Source organism: Salvelinus fontinalis, chromosome 8 (genome assembly GCF_029448725.1).
Source record: "Salvelinus fontinalis isolate EN_2023a chromosome 8, ASM2944872v1, whole genome shotgun sequence".
NCBI classification, from domain to species: Eukaryota; Metazoa; Chordata; class Actinopteri; order Salmoniformes; family Salmonidae; genus Salvelinus; species Salvelinus fontinalis.
The window spans coordinates 22,983,555-23,002,825 of NC_074672.1; the positions used below are offsets into that span (position 1 = coordinate 22,983,555).

Here is a 19,271-nt window from a genome sequence, read left to right on the forward strand (position 1 = left end):
TGTAAGATGTTCATTATAATCTTTCAAAAGTAACATAATAAATTCTTCAGTGAGTGAACATTTACATCAGAATTTAATGCCTCAGCCACCCTTTTTGTTTTTGTCACGGTCCTATGACACAGAAGGCAATCTTCTAACTAACACATTTAGTCAGTTAAACTTAGATAATCAATGCATTTCAAAACAAAATGGGCGAAGAGTCTCACATCAATGATTCACAGTCCATTAAACCTTAAGATGAAATTCAAATAATGATCTTGCATAAGCCGCTCAGAGCTGCCCAAAGAAGTCATAATTGAGGTGGATTGTATGTAGGTCAAAATTATATAAGTTGATTTTATGACTCAGGCTATACTCTCCCTCAAGTTAACGCTTAACTGCGGCGTGTAGTACATTTTTGTAGGCAGGCATTTGGATGTCAATGTCAAGACACCCATGAAATTGTTGACAATACACTCACATAACATGGTCATAAGCATCCTAGTGTCACGATCGTCTTCTTGAGACAGATTGGACCAAGGCGCAGCGTGTGCAAAATACATCTTCTTTTATTGAGAAGAGAGAGAAAACACAAAACGAACACTATATACAAACTAACAAAACAACAAACGACCGTAAAAGCTAAATAACGTAAGTGCACAGACAAGCAACAAACGTTCAACATAGACAACTACCCACAAAAGCCTACTGCCTATGGCTGCCTTAAATATGGCTCCCAATCAGAGACAATGAATGACAGCTGTCTCTGATTGAGACCCAATCTAGGCAGCCATAGACATAACTAGACAACCTCACTCTTCTCTACCCCATACACATACAACACCCCTAGACTAGACAAAACACACAAAGACAACCCACCCCAACTCACGCCCTGACCAACTAAATAAATAACAGAAAAAGGAACAATAGGTCCGGAACGTGACACCTAGCTATTATACTTGTATGTTCGCCTACGTATTTCAATACAAGTCCCAAGTACAGCCTACTTAAATTATGCAGTTGTATTATTACAATGGTAACATAAACATCATCTGTTTCAATAACATGAATTTCATTATTCCTTTTTTTTAACAAAGATACACAAAGAACATTCAAAATCCTAGTAATGCACCTCTCCGTAGAGGGCAGGTAACTTGGAATTAGGATACTCATTTAAAGGTAGACTCAGCCATATGACGTAGATGCAGAAAATAAACAGCATAGTGGGTTAATTCCCACAACAACTAAGATCATTGAAGTGCGAGGCTCAACTTCTCTGCTGTTTTGGTACTCTGGCTACCATGCTGTGAACAGTGTGAAGCAAACCCATGCACATGCGTAGATACTCGCTCATCTCAATATCTGCGGTGCTGCTCGTTGCAAAGTCATTTAGCTGAGTCTACCTTTAAAGGGTACAGTAGCAAATGGAATAAATATTGTTCAATATTATCAATACTAACTTTGTATAATATTGTAATATATTGTGTATATTTATACCCCAGACCATTGGTTTCCAAATAAACTTTGCTATTCTGCCTTTTTTACCATAAATAATTTATGTTCCAATTAAGCCCAGTATGCTCCTAATAAGCCCAATTTGCATTGAAACACATGGGGATTGTTTGTTGATATCCATAATATTCAATAAATCTGAGCATAAATGTTTTTTTTCTTCAGATATAAGTTGATTAAAATACTCAAAAACTACAGCTATGCATATTATGCATCTATCCATGCTGCCTTTACCAAGATGAAATACAATTAGGAACAATTAAAAGCCTTTGTACTCTCTCCAAGACGTTTGGAGTGGACATGTAGTCATTGATGCAGAGAGAGGAGAATAAGATCAGGGTTGAAGGAATAAAAGACCTACAAGTATTAAACAAATGAGGGACAAGAAGATGACTATTGGACAATTCTCCTGCAGTTAGGGCCGGGAAATTGTCATATTGTTGTCCCGCATTCATCCAGGTGTTTCCATTTTTTTTCACCACATGTACCTTTGTAATACAGTAGAGAGGGAGATTTGAAACAGTCTTCAGACAGGCTTTAGGAAGACACATTTAACTAATTAACAAGAATAGGAGTACAGCAAATGTGAACCAGATTTCAGATAATTAATTAAAAGTTGTTTATGTATGGCATCTTATCCACCGAAGGCTGATCCGGGTGCAGGTTTGTGTTCTAACCAAGCAGTAACACACCTGATTCAACTAATCAAGTATTGATTGAAGTTTATTGTTAGTTGATTAGTTGAATCAGGTGTGTACTGGTTGGCAAGAACAAAAGCCTGGGTCCAAATTGATCTCAGTGGATACGATTGGACACCCCCTGTTATGAATGCTACTTACATGATGAATAGTAATGATACATTTATTGTAATAACTTTAGGGGAGATTATTATCATTTAAGTTTACATAAGAAATGTCAGTTTGTAAGTTTTACATATGGAAATGAATTAAAGTTGATTATTTAAGAGGTGGGCTTATTTGGAACACCCATGGGCTTAAAGGGAACATTCGGTACCCATTAAGCCCAGTCCAGACTTTTCACATATTTTATCAAATATTTTTATCTCACATTAAAAAATGGTGTAAGTAAAGTCATAAAACTTCACATGAGATATCAATCTTTAATTTTAGCTCCACTTTTCTTATGAAAATTAGGGCTGTATATACATTGGAAATATCTAAACTTAGATTGGTCGGCTTAATAGGTACACTTCCCCAACTTTGTATTCTTCATTTACTCAAGTGTTTCCTTTATTTTGGCAGTTACCTGTATTTATAACTAATGGATCTGCTGATTTAAATAAAAATGTCTATGTTTAATGACTCAGAAGCCTTTCTTCTGGTTGTCTCTGTCACTCACCCACTGATCTACTGTAGCGTTGCTCTCCCACTCTCCTGAGGGAAGATGAGGGGAGACGAGGGAGAGAGAGAGAATACTAGATAGAGGATATGGACAGTCTAACACACTAGCTACTGTACCTTTCCTCTGATGAAAGCAAATTCATATTGCATCATATGCGCCTGAAAAAAGGAAAGAAGGGGGGGGGGAGGACCCACACACACATCTCAAGTTAAAGCTTCCGCCCCTCTCTGGTGTCCATGGAAACACTACTAACACACATGGTTTAGCAGCTGGTTTCAGTGGCTTAACGGTTCAAACAAGAGAAGACAGTAGCTAGCCTGCAAGTTACACATTTAGCGACTTCGAAGTTGCAGAAAGAACTCCAGGTAACACAGTCAATCAAGATAAGATAACATTTTAAAGTAGCCACATGCACACTACTTGTTCAACTCAGGTTCGCTCGCTAGCAAGTTAGTTTGTACAATGCTAGCTATCGGGGTTGGCTGTTGCAAACGCCTATCTAACGTTACCTGAGCATGTTTCATAGGTCTGTGAGCTCTTTGTCATTTCCAAGTTATTTCTGTTGACCAATGTTGTTCAATTTAGGTCTTATGGACGTACCTGCCAGGGATAGTCCTTCAGAGGAAGCTTCCATCTCATCTTTTCATTCGGAATATCCTCCAGACAACACTTGGAAAGATGAGGAAACAGAAGGTAGCTAACTCGAGGTCTAACATTTGTTTTGGAGGCGAAAGAAACGCACACCTGTTAGGCGAAGTGCTGACTAGCGCAGTAGAACACTTAAATTGAAGGAGAGCCGCACACTCTAGGAGCTCAGATGCAATAATTGAATAACCTAATATCCAACGTTTCGACAGACAAGCTGTCTTCATCAGGGTCTAACATTTGTTGTTCTGTATGTGTCTTGTAGGGCCTTAATCACAAATGCATGCAAATGCAAACATACGGTAGCCTAGCTAGTTAGCCATTATAAAGTTGTATTCCCACAAATTCAGATGAAGGCACAAGAGAGGAGACCTTCAGAGAAGACCCATCACAAAGGCAACCAACGGATGCAACAGAGTTGTCTTTAGAGTTAGATGCTACTAACTGGTGGGTGTCTCTGCTGCTTTGAGGACAGATGATTTGATCATTGAAAAATCTGTTTTAATTCGGCTTTAAATTTTCCACTTTATTTATACAACATATCAATTTTGGCTTATAATTAACTTTTTACTTGTAATAATATTTTGTCTAGGATTATCTAACCTCATTCCAAGAATATTGCGCAAGTGTCTGGGAATGAGATGAAGGATTATCAAGAAATTATTTTACATTAATAGTGGTGTGCTTTATATTGTTAGATTACTCCATGTTATTAATAATGATCAATTCTTGACCATTCACCAAACCTTAGCCAATGTCTCTTTAATCTGCAAAGTGCGGATAATGATGACGACCTTGGGGAGGATGGCGGATGTAGCGGAAAGAAGAGTTATGCTGAGACAGCACGGATGTTCAAGCTGAGAAGGAACCTGGACCAGCTGGACTGCTTCCACCGACAGAAGGAGCACAACGTGCTGAAAGCCAGGTCTGTGTTTGCATCCAAAATACTTCTGTAGTGCACTATAAAGGAAATTGAGTTTAATTTGGGACATGGCCTGTGTTTGGCAAGGATCAGACCTTTGTATGCCACCTTAACACAAATCAAAGATTTGTTCTGCCCAAAGACATTTCAATGTCCCCTTTTTAGTCCTGCCCTAAACCAAGGGATCGTTTCTGTAATTCATTGATTTGACTATTAAAAGAAAAATAATTTCAGCCAAAGAGGAAGCATTTCTGATAATGTGTCCACATTTGTTGTTGTTTTGTATTACAGAAAGCCATTAAGCACCCAATGAGCTGCGATGCAGACCTTTAGCACTAACATAAATGGTGGTCATTCTCTGCTGACACAAAACACCACACTGCAGTAGATTGTGTCGGGCAATCTTTTTTTGTGGCCAGGGCCATATTGGAATAGCTGCATAAAAACACTCTTAAGCTCTTGGCTTTTAGCCAATATACAGATGGCCTGAAGCATAATGATCCATCATTATTTGCTTCAGCTCTTTAGCACAGTCACAGATTGTTATGTTGTACTTCATTAGATTGCAAAGAGAACATTGGGCCATTCAAAGCTGTTGGGTGCGTTGAAATCTCACAGCTATACCTGCTTCAGCACACCTTCATTACTTCTTTGTCAGCACAACAAATATCACCTTTCTTTATGGATTCACCTTCAGTCACAAAATGGCCATTAATTCATTTTGACATCTTCATCCAACATATTACCTTGCTAACAGTCTCTGAATGTTCTTGTGACTGTCATAATGAGAGCTTTTCACATTGTAGTTTGTTGTTGTAGATTTAGTGCAGTGTTTTGCCTTTACTTCTTGGTTTCCAGAGAGGAGCTCAAAGTTTGCCGTCTGCATATTTCTGAGCTGGAGAGGCAGAGAGCTCGAGTGGAAGAGGAGATAGAGCAACAGAAAGAGGACGACAACAGGTAGGCACAAACAAAGCAAACCCAGATATAGCCAAGTCAGGGGGCGTATGTACTGTATCAAGTGACTAAGAGTAGGAGTGATGATCTAGGATCAGATCCCCCCTGTCCATGTAATCTTACTAATTGTGATCTAAAAGGCAAAACTGGTCCTAAGTCAGCACTTCTACTCTGAGACGCTTGATATTTATGGCCCCAGCTGATGACCTCTTTATCCCCATGTTAATGGGATTGTTTTTGACTTGATCCAAACAAAACAATTAGATGATAATGATTTTCTTCTTTACAACACTTAGGTAACAAATACAATGTCTCTTAGCACCCATTTGTTTTCATGCAGTGCGGCCGTGTTTCGCCTCCGAGCCCAGCACAAGCGCCTGTGTCAGGAGTTACAGCAAGAGGAGGAGCTGGAGTCACATGTGGCCACCACTCTGAGAGAACATGAGTGAGTCTGCACTACTGCAGCAGCATGATTTAGGCCCCATTACAAGGCTTCCAAGTGACTGCCAAGTTTATCTATCATAAAGAGATATTCACCCTTTGAGTGCTATTCCAGTTGGGCAAATAGCTACAATACTTCTGCTACTTGCAATTATAATTCTTTCTTAAAACAGATGTTTATTGTTGCATCCAAGATGCTTTTTCAAGAGCAATTGGATTCAAATGCCACAAGCTCCCATTAGAACAAACCATTTTCCTTGCAGACTTGAGTTCTTCAGTTCCCAGCTGAAATGTCATAGTGCTGCACATTGACTACTAGCTTTAGTACCACTGTCATCCTTGACCTTCCCTGCCCCCACCCCCTCTTTCTCGCTCTCCTCTCCCTCCCTCCCTGCCCATTCACCCTTTCTCCCCTCCTCTCCCTCCCCACTCCCCCTTTCTGTCTCTCTTTCTCCCTCCATCCAACCGCTTCCCCTTTCTCTGCAGACTGGAAATGTGTCAGGTGGAGGTGGAAATGGGTGGTTTCTCCCTCCTCCGTGTGGAGGTGCAGGAGGAGGAGCAGGCCTACCAAGCGCTGCAGGCCCAGAGAGGGGAGGCCAGGCTGCAGAAGGAGTACACCTCCACCCAGAGCCTGCAGCTCCGGACACAGTGCCTCAAAGCGTAAAGCAGCTCACTCCTTTTGATTTGTTCATTTTTTTGTGAGCAACATAACTTTATTGCACACAAACTAGACAATACTAATGTCACATCTCGACACCCAGAAATGTTGTACACACACATACAAACACCCATAACATACACACTATACACGCACGTACACCTGGATTGTGTGTTGTACTAGAGTAGTGGCCAGAGGGCACACAGTTAATGTATTGTGAATATGTTGTCAAATGTATTTTAATGCATAATTTTTTTTAATTATAATGTATATTACTGCCTTCATTTTTGCTGGACCCCAGTAAGAGTAGCTGCTAATGGGGATCCATAATAAATACCAATACAAGATATCACGTTTTCATTTGAATCGTTATGTCTGTCACGAAAGACTACATACAGAGTGCCATGCATGGTAGTTATGATAACGTTTTCCATAATATTGTCATGACCCAGGTTAATCTAACTGTATAGACATACAAAAAAATGCTACACAGTAGCCTAGTTTAATGTTACTGAGATAATTGATTTGTCATTAGTAAAGATTCCTTCCGTTTGAACGTGATGTTGTTTGTCTGTTAACAGGAGGCAGGCGGCCACACAGAAGGAAGAGGAGACTCACTGTCAGAGGACCGCAGAGCTGGCCCAGGCTAGCCGCCAGAAAGCAGCGCTGTATCTTAAAGAGACTATAAACAGGTAACCGCTGTGTTCAACCTATCAACAGGTAACAGCTGTGTTCAACCTATCAACAGGTAACACATATAAAATGAGCAAATAGAATGTATTGAACTTAGCTATGAAATCATAAGAGAGTTGATAACCAGATATCTCATAGCAGTTCATAATTAACATCATATCAAATTAATGTATGCACCCTCCTTCGCTCTTGAGTGATCGCTACGTCCCTTTTGTGTCCAGGATGCATCGGGAAGAGGCAGAGAACGAGCAGCAGAGTCGAGTGCTGAGGCAGAAAAGGATGCAGGCAGTCCTGTCATTGAAGGCCAACATTGCATGCACCCAAGTAAGCAGTGGACACTTTTTTGAGGGTGAACATTGAATGCCACGACCCAAGGCTATTGTTTAAGCATTGAGTAGAGTTAAGATAAGAGCGCTGGTTCTCAGCTCCTAGCTTGTGTTTCTGAGGGTCCAGCATAATGGAAAATGGCAATGGGCATCGTCACATTGTCAGGTGGCACAATTACTTCTGCCTTCCAATGGACGGACATTTGTTCTGATTTACTGTATTAAGCTGGGAGTACATTTTGGACCTCTTTGTACGATTTAGCAGTTTAATAATCTTGACCAATTGCTACTGTATTAGTGGAGTGAACACAGTGTGATGAAGCCCTCATTTCTAATTGATTACTACAATCATTGCATCATTGTTTTCAAATCACACAGTATATTCCCTGCTTAAAGAAGCATCAGTATTATTCTTACTGAAAGCCTAGTTTGTGTTTTGTCCTCAGGAACAAAGGGAAAGTGTCATCCCTCCTTGACCTTGTTCACTCTACATTTGTGTTGTTTCCAGGAGAGCCTGCGAGCCCAACAGACGAGGGCCAGAGCCCAGGCTCGGAGACAAGAGGAGGAGGAGAGACAGCTGAGAGAGTCCCTACAGACACAGGGTATCAACAGCACCAAGTACATGTACCAACAGAAAAAGCTCCAGGAATTCCATCGAAAGAAAGAGTGTGTTCTTCTGATCAATCTACTTCTCTCTCCCACTCAATGAGTGGGTGTTTTCTTCTCACAATAACACGCCAAGGAGAAATATGATCCTATTTTGCTCACAATGGCTTGTTGTTGTGGTCATTTTTCAGAGAATTTCAGGAGAAGCAGAAATCCAAACGGGTGGAAATTGTCTCCAAGTTACTGCTGGAAGAGGAGTTGTTAGAGAGACGTAAGAGGCACCATGCTCTGCTGTTCCCTCCCACCCAAGTCAGCCTTGTGGAGAGGTTGGCAGGGCAGGAGAGATCTCCAGAGAAGCTCCTTCAGAGCCTTGATCCACAGCCGGCAGAAACAAAGGAAGAGAAAAGAAAACGAGTGAGTGGAAATATCACAGACGAAGATGAAGAATTCAGACTGCTGAAACAAGAGTCTAATAAAACAAATTGGTACACATGACATGAAAACTCCATAAATAGTTGGCTATTTTTCACAGCATTATTAGGGTACCTAATACCCTCTCGTTTTGTGTGTATGCGTGTGCATGTGCGTATGTATGTGGGCAGAGAGTTTTGCACATCTCACTCTGAAGGCACGTTGTGACAGCTTGATGTGTCTGTTTTCGACCATGAGCATCCACACATCCTCTCACGTCCTTCCCAGCAGGACACAGTGTTTAGTGACAGCAGCTCTTCATCAGAGCTGTCTGACCAGGAGGAGAGCAGGGACCTGGAGGAGGAGCAGGGCCTCACTGACAACCTGGCGCAGCCTGAGTTCACTGGCCTCTGGGACCAGACACGTCAAGTTCACCAGGTACCATTTTAATGACACACATCATCATCAACTCACAAATACAATCATATTGAGATTAGACATGATGCTCAACTCCATTTCCTTTTTGTGTTCCATCTCAAAATAAATGTATATCCATAAGTATAGTAAACATAAGTAATTTGTTCTATAGTGTGGTCAATCAAGCCTTATTGGCTTGTGGTAAATCTGAAAACACAAATGACTAGTGAGAACTATGAAATAGGAAGTGAGAAATAAATGTTAAACTGGGACTGGTACCACTAGGTCACATTCTATAGAACAGGAGAAAGGATGGCTTTAGAACTGCTCTACTACTCCCTAGCCAGCAGCAGTGGGTTTCCTCTACTGCCTCTCTCCCACTCTTGAGATCCATGGCGACAGACATCACTTCTCATTTGCTGGTGCCTTGGAAGCCTCCAACGGAACATGACAGTCATTCAGGCCGGATAGTCCTGTGTGCGAGAAGTCATGCGGAAAGGTTTTTACTTTTCACGTGCACTTCTGCAAATGATGTACTCATAACATCACGACACATTGGTTTGGGTTGGGAGCTGAGTTGTAATGAGAAAAGGACCATAGGCCAAAATTACTCAGCTCCTTAACTCTTGAGGGTGAGACTGAAATCACTGCAATTTTCCTAAATGCATATCACATTAGCGCTCTCCCTCAAAGGCTGATGTCTTGTCTTGTTTGTGTTTGGATGCTGCCTTGCCTGCCATGATTAACTGAGCGGGACATGAATGGCCTGTCTATGAGAATTCAGAATGGTCTCCACTGGTAGACAATAACTACAGGCCATTCTCTACAGTACGCTACATATTATGCAACTACTAAATACAACCATACACTGTTTTGTTTGTACAGTTTGTCTACTGTAGTGTACTTGTGAATTTAGAGATGCTGCCTCTAAATAATTGTTAACATATTGTTTATTTCATTTGTTCCATGGCATGGTGTTGGTTGCATTGGCCATGCCCTCTTGTGCCAATATGGCTTTGAAAGAAAAATATGCCAAAATGTTATATCTGTTTGTTTAAAATTCAAGCTGTAGTATATCAATATATAGATATTTTTCAACTTTGAAATATGACCTGAATTGGTGTTCATTTCCCCCTGATTTTCCAGAGCACTCCAAATGAAGATGCTAAATCATTACAGTCGCGAGCAGAGAGACAGGATATGTCTTTGCTGCCGGTAGGGAAACCTCCAGTGGCTGGTAAAAGAGTTATACAAGGGAAGGAATTTAAAGGCTCACCTTTCATCAGCAAACCAGAAATCATCCTCTTCAAGGTACATTGTTCTGCATTATGTAACTATTTATTGTATTGCAGAACATGCAGTTATTTCATACTGTGCAGTCATTTCAGACAAAATGACATGCAGGAATTTCACAAATCCAAATACTGTTGCAGGATTTTGATGTGGGACAGATGTACAAGAAGAAGGTCACCCTGACTAATGTCAGCTACACAACCAATTATTGCAAGTTACTTGGTGTCACCATGGAACTGATGGATTTCATTTCTATAAGGTGAGCGTTGTAGGTTGAATTGGAACAGAAGTGGAAAACAACTGTCTTGCTAAGCGATCAAAACCTGTTACTCATTTCTCGTAGGCTCAGAAAAACAGGGAATAGTTCATGTATGGGTCTAGGGTCAAATTGTTTTACAATCCTTCAAATGGTCAAATGAACAATTTAAGGTTGGGTAATCTGATCCTAGATGTTTGGTTGGGTCCGCACAACTTCTCCCTCGAGCATCCACCCCCTCGCAAAGCCTACACACTAGCTCAGTTTTGGTAATGCGTTTCTTTGTCCCGAGCCTCCATCCATCCCTCCCACCCACAAAACAAAGGAGGGATGAGTGTTACATGTGGGTCCCACACCACTCACTCTTTCCCTTTCCAGAGAGATAGTGAGATAACTCTGACTTTATGCAGTTACGTGAGCCTCTGCTCTTTCTGCCTCGGTGAGTGAACTAAGTCCTCGTCCTCCCAGGCTGCTGCTTGCACAAACAGAGCCCAGTCAGAGTGTCTCGTGGTTGGGTTGGTTGGAGCCTTGGCAGGGCCTGTCTGCACACATCGACTCCACACACACACACACACACACACACACACACACACACACACACCCTACTTCTCAGTGAGTCGTTCAGCTCAGCTCACCCATTACTCTGAGGTGCCAGTGCCACAGCCTATCATCCACCAGTACTGTGACCCAGAGGAGGAGGATCCTTCATTGGGTCTATAGTACGCTGTAATATCACTTTTGAAAAGGTAGATTTGAATGCCTTAATGGAATGTTGTTTTAAGTACCCGAAAGATCTGTACCCAATAGATTTTCTGGTGAAAATGGGGAAGGATTGCTATAATGTACTATAATGCAAGCAATATGGTTGTTGTGATTGATAAAATAAATTGGGGACTGTTATGTAATGTGGATTTTAGTATTTTGTTTTGGAGGATTATTCTTTTAAAATGTTATTTAAAAGGACTTAAATGACCACTATGTTCAGGGCTTAAGTATCTGAAATCAACCTTTGCTCAGCGGTAGACAAACGTTAACCAAGAACATGCTCTGATTTTTACACGCCGCTCGTCCATCGTTCTTTCGACGCCCCCTGAAATTCTAAAAATGGCTCCCCATCTCTCTTCTCCCCCAGCGTAGCTGTGTGTGTGCCAGGGCTGATTCTCTCTGCCATGTCTTAGCCTTACTGCTGGGACTCTGCTAGGTGGACTGCCCAGGCACTGCCAAACGTTACTAAGGCGTTATACACATTAAAATGCAGCACTTTTACAGCTTAAATTTTTTTTAAATAAGCAATTTGGCTTACTTACATCCTTCAGTGCTTTTAATGCTACTGCCTAAGACTGAGCCAGAGCCTGAGATGGTTCCAAAATGGACACCTGACTCAGAATCTGTCATATGGCTCCTCTATTCTGGTTAATGTGACAGGACTCATGTTTTGACACAGCACCATATGTAGCCATCAGGCATGTTTTGGTGTTAACAATGTTGATGAACTACCTAGTGCTAATTGATTTGTTATAGGATCAGTGTCACCCAGGAGGGTTTGATAATGTATATGCCAGGCAGTCATACTGCACCTATGGGCTCCTGCCAGATATTTTTAGTCTAACTGTAAATATGGCCTGATTTACTGTACTGTTCACCACATGTCTTCAACATGGTCTCACTCAACACTCAATCCCTAGTGAACTGTTCTCTTTTTTTCTTTGAAAACATTTATTTTGAACCTAGAAAGACTGCCTCCCTCCATGCATTCATATGGCATTTAGAAAGCAGACTGTCAGATATTGTAGGTCAGGGGTCCCCAATTACATTCAGCCGTGGGATCGATTTTTCCTTGAGTGGATGGTCGGGGGCGGAACATAGTTATAAATAATTTGCACACTGCAAATTGACTGCAATAATCCCGACCAGATATAGTATTTGACAAAAAATGGAATCATTTCAAACCTTGATTACATTGGGATACGATCACATATCCCTCTCTATTTAGCCAGCAGCATACCACCCTGCATACCACTGCTGGCTTGCTTCTGAAGCTAAGCAGGGTTGGTCCTGGTCAGGCCCTGGATGGGAGACCAGATGCTGCTGGAAGTGGTGTTGGAGGGCCAGTAGGAGGCACTCTTTCCTCTGGTCTAAACAAAGATCCCAATGCCCCAGGGCAGTGATTGGGGACACTGCTCTGTGTAGGGTGCCGTCTTTCGGATGGGACGTTAAACGGGTGTCCTGACTCTCTGAGGTCATTAAAGATCCCATGGCACTTATTGTAAGAGTAGGGGTGTTAACCCTGGTGTCCTGGCTAAATTCCCAATTTGGCCCTCAACCATCACGGTCACCTAATAATCCCCAGTTTACAACTGGCTCATTCATCCCCCTCCTCTCCCCTGTAACTATTCCCCAGGTCGTTGCTGCAAATGAGAACGTGTTCTCAGTCAACTTACCTGGTAAAATAACGGATAAATAAAAATAAAAAATAAATAAATGTACAAGAATACTTGGGAGCAGATTTCCTAAATTATCACTTTGAGCTGATTTCCTAGTGATTTTACAGTCTTTTATGTCTAACATTAAAAAAAAAATCTATATCCCCAAAAACTAAAATCACTCCCGGCCGAATTTGGCCCGCGGGCCTCCTATTGGAGAACCCTGGTATAGGTAGATACAGTAGATAGTACATACTTTGTTAAAGTGTGACTCCTCTTATTGAGACAACATATGTTGGTTGTGTTCTGTGATCCTGCCTGTGAGCGTGCCCATTTTGGCCTCTTTCATTAATTTCCAGGGCACAGCAGGCTACTGTCGACTGTCTTTGGAACTACTGAAAGTCAATCTGATTTCTATCTATTTGAAATAGCATGATATGACATATGATTTCTCTCACTAGTATTTTAACGAATTTTGATGTAAGTATGTAAATAAATACATAGCATAGGGTATGTATAGGTGTGATTGACAGGCTTCAAAATCAGAACAAATTTTAAAAATGAATATCATTTTGAGTTGATTTCCTGGTGATGTTACAGTCTTTTATGTCCAACAACAACATAAATAATAATAATACAAATATATTTCTCAGAAATCCCCATAGGGCCACCTATTGGGGAACCCTGATCTACAGTATGTCCTATTTTGAGAGGGGTGAGGAATGGGATCCAGGGAGCATTTCAGCCCTCCTCTCCTAGCCTCTCTGCCAGAGGACTGTCCAGATCAAAAACCCTCCCTTGTCATTGGAAAAAGAGGTCACTCAAACTAGTCTAGTCAAATTGGTTGAGCCTGGTTGTGTCAGACTCAAAATGGGTTTCAGCTCAAGTCTGTGACATGAGAGCAGTATAATAATTGGAATCATTAAGCCATAATCACACAATAGTTTGATACTGATTCTCAGCTTGTGCTGTACAGTCTTCTTTACTGTTGTGCTTATGGTTGTTTTTTCCAACTCATTGTTTATCTATTGAATTTTGAGAAATTCTCCTGCGGCCTTTTCGCTCCACCGTATCGATTGGGTAGCCTTCTATATCTTTTGGAGGCTGGAACATTTGGAGTGCTCCAGGGCAATCTCTTGGCTCTGTCTGGCATGTGTCAACAGATACACATGTTGCAATTGAATATTTGGGATACTGGCTTTTGCCTCGAGATAATTTTTTTAAACGTGGTCATCAGTATGCGCTAGTACGCTATACAATATCAGACATATGTTTCCTAATTGACTAGGAATTTCTGAATACTGTTTCTTACATCAGTAGCTTTAAGAATTGATGGATAACCTTTGCTCCTGTTATGTTGTGCCGATCATATATCTGAATAACAGCTTAATGTCAACTTTTGACTCCCCTGTTTTCAATTATATTCCTTTTCTTTTCCCTGCAGCCACAACATCCTTTAGTATTGAAATAGTTCTGGATGCTTTTTTTGTAGAATGTTGCTGTTATATTCATTTTGAACTTGTCTTACTTGTTTGCTTTTTACACAGAACTTAGCACGTGGAACTTAGCATGTGGAACTTAGCAATTAGCGCACACACACACACACACACACACACTATGTTGCCATTTCAATCTGCCTCAAATGCATCCATAATGTTTAACATGATCTGGCCAAATCTTCACAACCGTTGTGTAAATGGATCTGCAATATAATTCCACTGAGTATGGAGAATATCATGCTGTGTTGTCTCAATGGCTTTGAAATGTCTGTCTGCAGTATGAATGGCTGGTGCAGATCGTAAAATGTTTTCATGTAAACTGATCATTTACAGTGCATTCCGAAAGTATTTAGACCCCTTGACTTGTTCCACATTTTGTTACATTACAGCCTTATTCTAAAATTCATTAAATAGTTTTTTTCCCTCATCAATTTACACACAATGCCCCATAAAGATAAAGTGAAAACAGGTTTTTAGAAATGTTAGCAAATATATTCCAAATAAAAAACTGAAGTATTGAGACCCTTTGCTATGAGACTCGAAATTGAGATCAGGTGCATCCTGTTTCCATTGATCATCCTTGAGATGTTTCTACAACTTGATTGGTAAATTCAATTGATTGGACATGATTTGGAAAGCCACACACCTGTCTATATAAGGTCCCGCAGTTGACAGTGCATGTCAGGGCAAAAACCAAGCCATGAGGTCGAAGGAATTGTCCGTAGAGCTCCGAGACAGGATTGTGTCGAGGCACAGATTTTTATTTAACCTTTATTTAACTAGGCAAGTCAGTTAAGAACAAATTCTTATTTACAATGACAGCATAGGAACAGTGGGAACACTGCCTTGTTCAGGGGCTGAACGACAGATTTTTACCTTGTCAGCTCGGGGATTCGATCTAGCAACCTTTCGGTTACTGGCCCAACGCTTTAACCACTAGGCTACCTGCTGCCCTTCTGGGGAAGGGTACCAAAAAATGTCTGCAGCATTGAAGGTCCCCATGAACACCGCGGCCTCCATCATTCTTAAATGGAGCTGGCCGCCCAGCCAAACTGAGCAATCGGGGGAGAAGGGGAGGTGACCAAGAACCCGATGGTCACTCTGACAGAGCTCCAAAGTTACTCCGTGGAGATGGGAGAACCTTCCAGAAGGACGACCATCTCGCAACACTCCACCAATCAGGCCTTTATGGTAGAGTGGCCAGACGGAAGCCATTTACTCAGTAAAAGGCACATGAAAGCCTGCTTGGCGTTTACCAAAGGCACCTAAAGGACTCCCAGACCATGAGAAACAAGATTCTCTGGTCTGATGAAACCAAGATTGAACTATTTGGCCAGAATGCCAAGCGTCACGTCGGGAGGAAACCTGGCACCATCCCTACAGTGAAGCATGGTGGTGGCAGCATCATGCTGTGGGGATGTTTTTCAGCGGCAGGGACTGGGAGACTAGTCAGGATCGAGGGAAAGATGAACAGAGCAAAGTACAGAGAGATCCTTGATGAAAACCTGCTCCAGAGTTCTCAGGATCTCAGACGGGTGAAGGTTCACCTTCCAACGGGACAATGACCCTAAGCACACAGCGAAGACAACGCAGGAGTGGCTTCGTGACAAGTCTCAATGTCCTTGAGTGGCCCAGCCAGAGCCCGGACTTGAACCTGATCCAACAGGAGAGACCTGAAAATAGCTGTGTAGCGACATTCCCCATCCAACATGACAGAGTTCGAGAGGATCTGCAGAGAAGAATGGGAGAAACTCTCCCAAATACATGTGTGCCAAGCTTGTAGCGTCATACCCAAGAAAACTTGAGGTTGTAATCACTGCCAAAGGTGCTTCAACAAAGTACTTATTAAAGAGTCTGAATACTTATGGAAATGTGATGTTTCACTGTCTAAAATCTGTTTTTGATTTGTCATTATGGGGTATTTATGTGTAGATTGAGGGAAAAAAACAATAAAATCAATTTTAGAATAAGGCTGTAACGTAACAAAATGTGGGAAAACCCAAGGAGTCTGAATACTTTCCGAATGCACTGTATATCCCACTGTGTGAGATGCATTCGTTTGAATTGGGTTGAATCTTCTGTTTCAGCTTCGAGCCTCCTGGTCCAATATCAGCTGGGATGGCCTGTGAGATGCAGGTCATTTTTCAACCAATGGTGAGTCAGTCAGATAAACAGACAGACAAGCATACCCATCTGTCTCCAAGAGTTATTTACCTCCGTAACAAATTATCACCAATGATGTCCTTCTAGATGAATAAGGATTTGAAGGGAGAGGTCCAGTTTGTGTCAGCAGCTGGCCCCTTCTCTGTGCCCATCAGATGTACCATTAAGAAATGTGATGTGAGTACTAAGAAGGACCTCGTCTGAAGAGTGCCGATTTATCTTAGTATCCTACTACCTGCTGTCATCTGCATATTTACTGAAATTGCTGCACACGGCCCTCAATTCTTCTATTCCTTATGTATAGTATGGCATTTACAATCTTGGGATATTCATCTCTACAAATGTACCCTCTCAAGTACTGTGTACCTCATCCATGTGCTTTCTTAGTACTTATGCATCTTTTCATTGTGTCTCATGACTCCTAGCTGTCTGTGGACATCGACCTTATTGTCTTTGGTACCCACGTGGTGGGCCAGACCATTTCCCGGGCTATCACCCTGACCAACAGGGGGGCCCTGGGGACATGCTTCACCCTGGTCTCCTCCCCCTGCCCTAGCCTAGCGCAGTCCCAGCTCCAACCCCAGGCTCATGCCTTGTCTGAGGCCTCCTCCGCCAGCACCGAGGTGAGACACTGACCCTTGATCCCAGTCATGTGCATGTCCCTGTGTCATATCAGGTTTATAGAAACATTACAGTAATATATACTTTTTTACCATGAGCAATTGATTCCTATGTCCGGCTGTCTTGTTAGCGGTGTGCACTGTAATTTGAATATATCCAATAGACACTGCTCTGGCCAGTGCTGGACAGTGGTATAGGGGTTTTGTAAGTGTGTGTGTGTAGCTTTCACAGGAAAGGAGCACTTCAATAGCAGCAGCCTCTGACAGCCAGGAGAGCCCTGCATCACGGGACTCAGGAGAACTCAAATCAGAAAAGAAGAGTCAGGAACCCTTGCTAGTCTCAGACTCCAAACAGTCAGGTAAATGAAGCACACATGCCTCTTTGATGTGTTAAAAAATTCAACTCTACTCAGCATGTTTTTTAAACCTGACTAATAGATGCTTTGATAATTATATCAAAGCTCATGTTATCAGTTGTCAGTAAAGTTTGTCAGATCAGTGATCACCTCCGGGAAAGGAGGAAGGAAGGTTTCCCTTGCAAATATTGGAGAGTGGGTGTGTGTGGATGCATGCTTGTATGTACGTGTCTCTGTGTGTGTGTGTGTGTGTGTGTGTGTGTGAAATTAGGGGCCCAGACACCTGCTGTGTCAGAGACCTTGGGGGGTGTGGAGGCTGCCTCAGGAAGACGCAGCCTGGCCTCAGAGCAGCACGAGGGAGGCCCGGCCCTCAAGGCCAGCACAGAAGAGCCCTCAGACAGCAACAGTGACATCACCATTGGAGAGGTACAGCACCTTTGAGTAACTGCTATAGTGTTGCTATATCAACACTGGAAAATAATTACTATGGTACAACACCAGTTCTTTGTAGAAGAGACTGGAATGTTGAATGAAGAACAAAAGTTTAGTCCAATTTTTAGTCCATACAGTTGAAGTTGGAAGTTTACATACACTTAGGTTGGAGTCATTAAAACTCATTTTTCAACCACTCACAGTTTACATAACTAAGTTGACTGTGCCTTTGAACAGCTTGGAAAATTCCAGAAAATGATGTCATGGCTCTAAAAGCTTCTGATAGGCTAATTTACATCATTTGAGTCAATTGGAGGTGTACCCCTGGATGTATTTCAAGGCCTACCTTCAAACTTAGTGCCTCTTTGCTTGACATCATGGGAAAGTCAAAAATAAATCAGCCAAGACCTCATTTTTGGGAGCAATTTCCAAATGCCTGAATGTGCCACGTTCATCTGTAAAAAAAACAACAGTACGCAAGTATAAACACCATGGGTCCACGCAGCCGTCATACCGCTCAGGAAGGAGACGCGTTCTGTCTCCTAGAGATGAACGTACTTTGGTGCCAATAGTGCAAATCAATCGCAGAACAACAGCAAAGGACCTTGTGAAGATGCTGGAGGAAACCGGTACAAAAGTATCTATATCCACAGTAAAACGAGTCCTATATCGACATAACCTGAAAGGCAGCTCGGCAAGGAAGAAGCCACTGCTCCAAAACCGCCATAAAAAAGCTAGACTACGGTTTGCAACTGCACATGGGGACAAAGATTGTACTTTTTGGAGAAATGTCCTCTGGTCTGATGAAACAAAAATAGAACTGTTTGGCCATAATGACCATTGTTATGTTTGGAGGAAAAAGGGGGATGCTTGCAAGCCGAAGAACACCATCCCAACCGTGAAACACGGGGGTGGCAGCATCATGTTGTGGGGGTGCTTTGCTGCAGGAGGGACTGGTGCACTTCACAAAATAGATGGCATCATGAGGAGGGAAAATTATGTGAATATATTGAAGCAACATCTGAAGACATCAGTCAGGAAGTTAAAGCTTGGTCGCAAATGGGTCTTCCAAATGGACAATGGACATACTTCCAAAGTTGTGGCAAATTGGCTTAAGGAGAACAAAGACAAGGTATTGGAGTGGCCATCACAAAGCCCTGACCTCAATCCCATAGAACATTTGTGGGCAGAACTGAAAAAGCGTGTGCGAGCAAAGAGGCCTACAAACCTGACTCAATTACACCAGCTCTGTCAGGAGGAATGGGCCAAAATTCACCCAACTTATTGTGGGAAGCTTGTGGAA

General features: G+C 42.0%; 1 protein-coding gene across 6 annotated transcripts in view; it reads left to right on the forward strand.

The window, feature by feature from the left end:
- Positions 1-3,078: 3,078 nt before the first annotated feature.
- The window catches only part of cfap74 (cilia and flagella associated protein 74), a 45,581-nt gene continuing 29,388 nt past the window's right edge, over positions 3,079-19,271 (forward strand). For 3 of the 6 annotated variants that reach the window (XM_055931733.1, XM_055931734.1, XM_055931738.1), the window contains exons 1-19: positions 3,079-3,218; positions 3,439-3,546; positions 3,849-3,945; positions 4,274-4,423; positions 5,279-5,377; positions 5,694-5,819; positions 6,302-6,475; positions 7,055-7,165; positions 7,388-7,490; positions 8,001-8,158; positions 8,290-8,512; positions 8,798-8,947; positions 10,073-10,237; positions 10,360-10,478; positions 16,485-16,551; positions 16,648-16,737; positions 16,986-17,183; positions 17,404-17,539; positions 17,808-17,962. In XM_055931733.1, the coding sequence (XP_055787708.1) occupies positions 3,444-3,546; positions 3,849-3,945; positions 4,274-4,423; positions 5,279-5,377; positions 5,694-5,819; positions 6,302-6,475; positions 7,055-7,165; positions 7,388-7,490; positions 8,001-8,158; positions 8,290-8,512; positions 8,798-8,947; positions 10,073-10,237; positions 10,360-10,478; positions 16,485-16,551; positions 16,648-16,737; positions 16,986-17,183; positions 17,404-17,539; positions 17,808-17,962 (2,424 nt within the window). In that variant the 5' untranslated portion in view covers positions 3,079-3,218; positions 3,439-3,443. Of the gene's footprint in view, positions 3,219-3,438; positions 3,547-3,848; positions 3,946-4,273; positions 4,424-5,278; positions 5,378-5,693; positions 5,820-6,301; positions 6,476-7,054; positions 7,166-7,387; positions 7,491-8,000; positions 8,159-8,289; positions 8,513-8,797; positions 8,948-10,072; positions 10,238-10,359; positions 10,479-16,484; positions 16,552-16,647; positions 16,738-16,985; positions 17,184-17,403; positions 17,540-17,807; positions 17,963-19,271 lie in introns of those variants that run through there. The other 3 variants (XM_055931736.1, XM_055931737.1, XM_055931739.1) reach the window with 3 other exon arrangements.